Below are 8,494 nucleotides of genomic sequence, written 5' to 3'. Positions count from 1 at the left end.
ACACGTGTTGATAAACTTCTGTTCGTTTTTATTTTGCCAATCTGTCTTTCATTATAGGTTCTCAGCCAAGAACTCAGAAAGATAGAGTGAAATTATTTTTCCTCTCCTAGACAAAGAAATAATTACTGTATTGGTTAGAGAAGAGGTAGTGATGACAAGGGAAGGAATTTTAGTCTTTATTAGAGATGCTTTCCTAGTGCTTGGGAGAAGGATGAAACCAGTGTCATGTATTTGTCATTCTTGGCATAGACTTTAATGAGCTCAGCCTTAGATACAATTTTAAAGGTGATAAATTTACAATTACTAGCCAACCTCTTCTCTTTAGAAAATATTTGAAATATATTCTCTTGGGAGTAAAATTTATTTATTTATTTAACTCTGTGTGTGTGTGTGTGTGTGTGTGTGTGTGTGTGTGTGTGTGAGAGAGAAAGTTTGTGAAGCAATTTAGACATTACATGACATATAAGCGCTGTATAAGTGTTTGTTAACGACATTAAGAACAAAAGAATATGTTACCCCAAAACATGTCTCTTTAGCAGAAGGATTACTGCTTTTTTGAGAAAAAGCAGACACCGGAGAAACTCTGAAAACAGAGTAGAGGATGTAGGGGAATTTCCCTTTTGTAGGGGAAACTGACATTTATAAAGAAAATCTACATTTGTAAATGTGTCTTCCTCTTTCTACCAGGAAGAGAAGGATGACTCTAAATCATAAGGGAATCTTATATATGGAGAAGGTACCCACTCAAATCTGCATAACAGACCTTACTTTTCTTTACTGTGCTTTTCTTCATAACCTCTCATAATTGGCCTCCCCCTTCACACCCCCTAAATATACCTTTTTTACTTTTGTCTTTAACTGAAGGTGCTATTTAAGTTGGTAGCTTGGTCCATCTCAGGGAGTTACTCAGTTTCCCTGCGTATCTCATCCGCCATGTATACATAAGGCACACGTGTTGATAAACTTCTGTTCGTTTTTATTTTGCCAATCTGTCTTTCATTATAGGTTCTCAGCCAAGAACTCAGAAAGATAGAGTGAAATTATTTTTCCTCTCCTAGACAAAGAAATAATTAGTGTATTGGTTAGAGAAGAGGTAGTGATGACAAGGGAAGGAATTTTAGTCTTTATTAGAGATGCTTTCCTAGTGCTTGGGAGAAGGATGAAACCAGTGTCATGTATTTGTCATTCTTGGCATAGACTTTAATGAGCTCAGCCTTAGATACAATTTTAAAGGTGATAAATTTACAATTACTAGCCAACCTCTTCTCTTTAGAAAATATTTGAAATATATTCTCTTGGGAGTAAAATTTATTTATTTATTTAACTCTGTGTGTGTGTGTGTGTGTGTGTGTGTTTGTGTGTGTGTGTGTGTTTGTGTGTGTGTGTGTAGAGAGAGAGAGAGAGAAATTGAGAGAGAGAGAGAGAACATATATAGTTCAAAGCAGATGCTACATGGTGGGGACACATGTAAGAAAATTAAACTTGATCCTTATGCAAGTAAAGCTCAGATTCTAGCTGATGAAAAAGATATTACACTGATAATTGTGCAATTACTTGTTTAATCACAACTATGAAGAGTACTCTAAAGGGCAAAGATAATGTGTATCAGGGGTCCTGTCTTAATCCTGTGGGTTAGGGAAAGTGTCATTAAAGAAATGACATTTCAGCCTCAGAGCTGAGAACTTAGAGGACTTGGTTAGGTCACGGGTTTGGCCTTGAGGAAGAAAAGGCATTCCAAGCGAGGGAGCAGCATGGGCAAAAGCTCTGGGATCATTTTGCACTATGTGAGATCCAAAACACAAAAAACAGAAAAAAGGATTGCTTCTTTAAAAAAATAAGGTGTGGTAGGTTATAGATGTTTTACATAATCACCTGTTTTCCCCCAATACAGACTGTGTTGGTGCTATATAATTTTACCAGCATCATACACTATCCATAGGAAATATAGAGAATAATTTTAATTAGGGAGGCAAAATTTCATGGATAGAATTATATCAGGGTTTTAAAGGATGGATTGGGCTTTGATAGACATAAATAAACAAGAGGATAAGAAACTGTAGAACAAAAACATTTCTCTAAAATTGTAACATTTTATGGTATTAGCAAGATGGCAAAATATTTTGTTTGTTTTCTCTTAGGTTTCTTTTCTGGGCTCCTGAAAACATACGGTAGAATCTGCTATCAGAACCACTTACGATAAAGTTGTCCTGTTTACAGGTTTTTGATAAGCTTTTTTTTATTCTTTAATAAATAAGAAACGATGCCATTGTCCCCTATAAAATAGCTGAGGTTTTACTTGAACAAAATCTGTTTTGAAATGTTAAGCTGGTTATGCAGAACTAATAGGCCTCAAGGTGGTCATTCTCTCTGGATTAAAGCTGTGGAACAATTGTGGCTCCTGTTACAAGGAAAATGACAAAGAGCCATTATAAAAAGGGACAAAAATCTCTGTTCCCAGAGGAGGACTGACAAGCTGAAAGTCCTCTTCTACATGCTAACACAAAAGCCTGATTGCCTCAGATTGTTTATGTAAATCAAAAGGCTACCATTAATTCTGCAAGTGGGACTGCCAAACAAAGAAGGTGGTGATTGGCCAGATTTTTTGCTCAAGGGCTGGTGGCAACTCTGACAAATCCTTTTGCTTTTGTTCTAAGCTCTATCTGCACCTTTAGGAAAAGAAGCTCATTATTATGTACTAAAGTAAATAATTGGTATTTTTATAGTAGGAGTTGGAGCTATAGGACTTGAAGGCAAGAGAACATATTTTATCAAGGATCTGTTTACTCAGTTTCCGCAAAGCTCTCTCTAAATTGGATTCAACTGTACATCATGACAGACGTTCCAGTGACATTCAGTCAAGTTGAGTGTAATGGGAACACACCACCTGAAAATGGTCAACAACCAATTGCTAAAACCAATGAGGAAGCCAGTGATATTGATGGCAACCCATCATTCTACAGGATAGAACCTAGTCTTGAAGATTTACCCACAGAAAGAAATGAGGAAAAAAATGAAAAATTACAAGGGAATATGCTGCTCAATTGGTCCATGGATGAGAAGATTCTAAAAGGTAAGACATTTTCTTTCTCTTTAATTTGCTTGATTTGATTTGTAAACTCACCCAGGATTCTTTTGATAAACTGTTACGAAAGGAATGAGCTGTACACTCTCCCATCCCTGTCCCTGCCCAAATGTGGCTCCTTATTCTACTGGAGCTACATAGCACGAGGACTAAGCCTCTGCCTCAAGTCAAACCTTGGCTTCTGTAATTGATAGCTCTGTGACCCTAGCAATGTTCCTAGACTCCTGAAGACTTAGTTTTCTCAGTATAAGACAGAACAATAGTACCGAAATTCGTAGAGTTGTTGCGAGGATTACTAAGTTGGTTAAATGCTAGCTATGTTATTATTGTTATAAACAGCTCCATTATTATTTGAGCAAAGGGAATTCAAAATTTCAATTTTTCTTTTTAAATATACCTGAAAGTATCTGAATTCATGGTTCTATACCTTATATAGATATTAAAGGAGAGTTATCATTATGTTTATAATAAAAGGAACCAGTGAAGAAATCAGCTGGAAGAGTGAAATAGTTATTTTTAGTGATCATAATTAAAAATCAAAGAATCTACTTAGAGACTAAACTGGTAATTTATTTAACCTTGAACTATTTAAATATTAAAATATTAATCTTCTGCACTCCCCCCCGCCAGAAAAACCGGAAGAGAATCTCTTTATTGTTCATAAGGCGATCACAGATCTTACTCTCCAAGAAACAAGTATTGATGAAATGACATTCAGAGAAGGTAAGAGGAACCTCCATTTGTACACAGAAATTGTTTGACTGGGTATGGATGACAAGGTTTGCATGGGATGTTGCTTGTGTGTGATGTTGAAAAGGCAATCAAGGCATGACTTAAAAAGCTCAAAGTTGCTATAGGCAGGTAAGAGGTCTTGAATATCTGTGGGTTTCACTTTAGAAATTATTCTAGAAGCTTCAAGACAGACTACATGGATTGGTATAACTGACTGACAGTGTTTTGACTTGACAATATATCTGTCTTTTAATAAGTTAGTCCATTGAATCAACCTTTCTTTTTAATTTATTATCTCAAAATCTGTCACACACTTTGTGATATGTAAATATTTCAAAAATAGGTTTATCCTAAATGTTTACTATTGCCATGCAGTTTAAAATAATCTTATAAATTTACTTGATCTGTGGGAAAATTCTAGCTTTCTGATGTAAGCACAAAATGGTTACCTAATTCTTGTCAAAGAAATCTCTCAGGTGATGAAGTTAATTTTAATTGTGTTCTTTCAAAAAATGGGAGAATAAAAAGAATATTGATTTCTAAGTGACGATATTGTATTTCTAAATAAACTCGAGACTAAAAGATACACATCTTTTAGGCTTCTCTAAGAAAACTCCAACATTCAAGCAATTCCCAAATAAAGTGAAAAATAAAAATCCATTAATTATTTATTTCCTTTCTTGCAGTCATAAACATCTTATTTTGAAATAGAAGCCAGCTTTTTAGACTTAAGCAATTGAATTTAGTTAGGATCTTAACAGGCAAAGTATTGAAGAGGTTATTGATTGAAATGTTATAACATAGCATAAAATAGTACATGCCAAGAAAGACATGAATTTAATTGACAATTTCCTGGGTTGTCTACTTGGCCTGGACACCACTCAGGCTGTCTGCTGACCACATGCAGTGGTCTATTGCATAGACATTTAAGGAAGAAGGTTATAAGCAACAGCCATTGTCAAACTTCTTATGTTACCGCAGATAATTTATGAGACTTAAGCCCTTATGAAATGAACTAAATCACCTCTTTGCCCTAGTCTTTCTGCTAATGTAGTAAGCTCTCAGAGGCAGGGATCTCAATCTTTCATCTAGAACTCTTTTCTAGTTTCTAATCAGGAAGTCCAATGGAAACAACAGTTTTCTAGAATCTTTTATTTTTATCAAATAGAGAACAAAAGCAGTCTGGATTTTAAAAGTAGATGGTCTCAGAATGAATTTTTCTCTGAATGAATCCTTTTGTGTTTGGAGGAATGTATGTTTTTTCTATAGGCTAGAGGTCCACCACATTTTGTTGTCTTTTATTTTCACAATGGTAAATAGCTATTAAGTCTCCAAAGAGAACACTCCTGGGTTGGAAAATTAGGAAGATGATAAAAATATTGAGGAAAAAATATAATTTTCATTCCAGAAGTAATTTCGTGCATGACAACTTCACGCCTGAGTCATAAATATGAGCAAAAAGATCAGTTTCTATGGTTCTGTAGAAAAAAATTAAGTAAAACAAAGCTCAAGATGATAGAAAACATTCTAATGCATATTTATTTATGATGTAAAGAACATTGACTGGGAACCAATGACCTGATAGGAACTGTGTACAACTAGTTGGAAGTGATAATCCATCTTCAATTCTCTTTCTTTTTGTAAGTTTACAATCTGATTCCTATAGTTGCGAAAAAAATAAAAAAAATAAAAAGAGAATGAAAAATCTTTGATGGAAATGAACTTGTGGACATCTTTCAGTGACGTAGAAAATTATGGAAGGGAAGGGCAAGGAGGAACGTTACCTCTTACTTTAGTTAATGACTCTTATGGTGTTGAAAAGGAGTAATGAACCCAGGCCTGACAAGGGACACAACCCAGATAATATTTCTGAATCATGCGCACTACATCTGAAGCTTCCCACAGTAGTGCTCTAGGGGTGAAAGTCTACAACCTCTACTTTCCTATAATTAGTTCTTTTTAGCATGCTCAGTCAATATTATTGAAGATATGCTGATATAATCTGCTTGAAAAGTAAAATTTGCAATGAATTAAGCCTTCTAAAAGTTATTACGTGGTACCAGACTTGAGTTAATTAGTTGTCATTAAGGATATAGCTAAAATGATAGGCTAATTTAGCACTTTGTAGATATTACCTCAACATTATTTTTAAATCTTGGGTCTCTAGGAATTAGTGGCAGATATTTTGTGTGCTTTGGTGGCCTTGGTGCTTTAGTTAGCTCAGCACATGACTCCTGACCATTTGTAGTCCCCTACTCCTCCTCCTACCCTTGTATGTTATGACAACTCTGAGAAGTATGGTAGCAAATACTAAATGTGTTACTCTGAGCTTGACCAGACATGAGCAGTCATTGCTTTTACTATTGGAAGAAAACTTTTTTCCCTGTGAAATATTTTTATAATTTTTCTTGAGGAGTGTGTGTGTGTGTGTGTGTGTGTGTGTGTGTGTGTGTGTGTGTTTAAGATATAGGTCCAAATATTTATTTTACATATTCACATATCCAGTCATGACAGGCTAGACAAGATTTTTAGAAGTATATCTCAGGGAATACCAATCTCACTAGATTCTTTAGTCCACAACAGCAGGAAAATCCATAGTTAAATGAGGTTGAGTTGCTTACTTTCTAGGCGATTTAAAATATTCATTAGTATTTTAAAGGCTTGGATAAATTCTGCAGAAATTTACTTAACTGTGTTTAATGCAATGTTTTCCAAACTAATTTGATGGTGTAGCCCATTTTATTGTTAAAACATATTAATAACCTACAGAATAACATCCCATAAAACATATGTGGGGAACTGATTGTCCAGAACAATAATTTGAAAAATAACATCTGACTATTTTGGAACCTCTGCACACCTCAACTACCAATTGATTTTGCTACAGGGCGTCAGTGGGAGAAGATTCCCCTGAGCAGCAATAACCAGGAAATAAGTAGAAAAAAAGAAAGGATTGCTGAACAACCTCTAGAAGAAAGGGGAGATGAAGGTAGGAAGAACAAAGCTCACCAGGCAACTGAAATTGAATGGTTGGGATTTCAAAAACCTAGCCAAGCTGATGTGTTGCATTCTAAACATGAAGAGGAGCAAGAAGTTTGGGATGAAGAAATTAACAATGCTGCTGATGATGATAATGATGATGATGTCTGTAATGATGATGAAGATGAAGTTCGAGTGATAGAATTTAAGAAAAAATGTGAAGAGAGTTCTCACTTAAAAGAGGAAGGTGATGCAAGTGAGGACTCCCCACTGAGCAGTCCCAGTTCCCAGCCTGTGACACCTGATGAGCAGCCAGCCTTTGGGAAGAAGAACGATATCTCAAGAAATGCTTATTCAAGATACAATACAATATCTTATCGGAAAATCAGGAAAGGGAATACCAAGCAAAGAATCGATGAATTTGAGTCTATGATGCATTTATAAACTAACTGAATCTGAGAAGTTCTCATGCCCACTAAAGCAAAAACTAATTCTGTTTTCTTGAGATGCATCTCCGTATGCCTTGAGTTATCCCCTTAAAAATGTGGATGCTTACTCTCTGTAGAATAATGTGAAAATAACCCTAGACAAAATTCAGCCTGGTAATCTCAAATCAAAAATTTTAGATTCATTACAGACATTTGTTTTTTAAAACTTCACTAATGTAGCATTATATGATAAGCACTAAACAGCCAGAACCTCTGGGGAACCTGGCATGACTTAGCTTTTAGAAGGAACAGTGTTGGGAAATATAGTCGTCACAATGAAAAAGACCTATTTGAAATGATTTCTATATTTCTTTTGGAGTCTTTCTTCCTCTACCTTGAGGGTGATAGAAAGTCCGTTGTTAAACTGTTCTTACTTTTAAACAAGATTTTATAGACCTTGAAAAGCAGATTTTTCAAACTGCTTTGTTTTTCCTATTATCTTCAAAACATTTTTTTCGGTGGTTTTCCTTGGCATTACACAGTGAAAATTCAGTGTAGGCCTAATTCCTTGATGTTAGAGTGACTGAATTTTCTCACTAGAGGGGCTGAGCAATTGTCAGTCAGGAGAATTCTGTTTACTAAATGTTGGTAAAAAAAGATGAATTAAATCCATTGTGAGGTTAATACAGAAAGGAGCTAAAAGATTGGTGGGCAATAGACTAAAGAGTTATATTGGATAGCTTTATTTCTGTGACTTAAAATCTCATCTAGCACAGTTAAAATCATTAAAAATAAAAATGATAGCTTTAGCACAACTTTTAAGGAAATACCCCCTCTCTATGACCACACTTTTTCTTATTAACAATATCTTAGGATAATTTTCTTTCCTTAGAAATCTGAAAAAACTCTAGTCATAACTGTACTGGTTACTATGAAAATAGAAATAATTATCTTAGAATATTTCAAAGTAGAGTGTGAGCATGTATTTTTAGTGAGAAAGCTCTGATAGTTGTAGGGAATATATAATTTACTGGACCTCAGCCCAAATCAAGATGCTTAAAATTGTGCTTGTGGAGTTTCATTCAAACCAATGTGTCAAATAATGTACTGAATATTTATAAAAAGGAAAAGTCTATATTTATGTAGACTTCTTAGATAGTTCCATAATTTTTATTTCATGCTTCCTTATATATTATCCTGAACTTTCTGTTGCCACAGAGAAAAATATATTTTGGCCTGCATGTGAAAAGACAATTCCTTATTGTTTCAGTGT

At 34.8% G+C, this 8,494-nt stretch overlaps 1 protein-coding gene across 2 annotated transcripts; it reads left to right on the top strand.

Annotated features, from left to right (window-relative positions):
- The first annotated feature begins 2,805 nt into the window (after positions 1 to 2,805).
- Positions 2,806 to 7,237, top strand: ERMN (ermin). Of its 2 annotated transcripts, none has more exons than XM_006921090.1 (3): positions 2,806 to 3,070; positions 3,713 to 3,805; positions 6,702 to 7,237. In XM_006921090.1, exons 1-3 carry the CDS (start codon positions 2,830 to 2,832, stop codon positions 7,235 to 7,237), a joined length of 870 nt encoding a protein of 289 aa, XP_006921152.1. In that variant the 5' UTR covers positions 2,806 to 2,829. The 2 variants fall into 2 exon arrangements, with proteins under 2 accessions (XP_006921152.1, XP_015451994.1); XM_015596508.1 differs by having other exon boundaries at positions 2,830 to 3,070; positions 3,773 to 3,805.
- The last annotated feature ends 1,257 nt before the right edge of the window (positions 7,238 to 8,494 follow it).

The sequence above is a fragment of the Pteropus alecto genome, unplaced genomic scaffold (assembly GCF_000325575.1).
Source record: "Pteropus alecto unplaced genomic scaffold, ASM32557v1 scaffold3, whole genome shotgun sequence".
NCBI classification, from domain to species: Eukaryota; Metazoa; Chordata; class Mammalia; order Chiroptera; family Pteropodidae; genus Pteropus; species Pteropus alecto.
Note: the sequence above shows the minus strand (reverse complement) of the source record. Positions and strands in the feature narration are given on the sequence as shown.

What these genes read in the sequence shown, in the direction of transcription:
- ERMN (XM_006921090.1), top strand. Translation starts at nt 2,830, where the DNA reads ATGACAGACGTTCCAGTGACATTCAGTCAAGTTGAGTGTAATGGGAAC. An exon ending in GGATGAGAAGATTCTAAAAG is followed by an intron (nt 3,071 to 3,712) that starts GTAAGACATTTT and finishes CCCCCCCGCCAG; the next exon opens with AAAAACCGGAAGAGAATCTC. An exon ending in TGAAATGACATTCAGAGAAG is followed by an intron (nt 3,806 to 6,701) that starts GTAAGAGGAACC and finishes ATTTTGCTACAG; the next exon opens with GGCGTCAGTGGGAGAAGATT.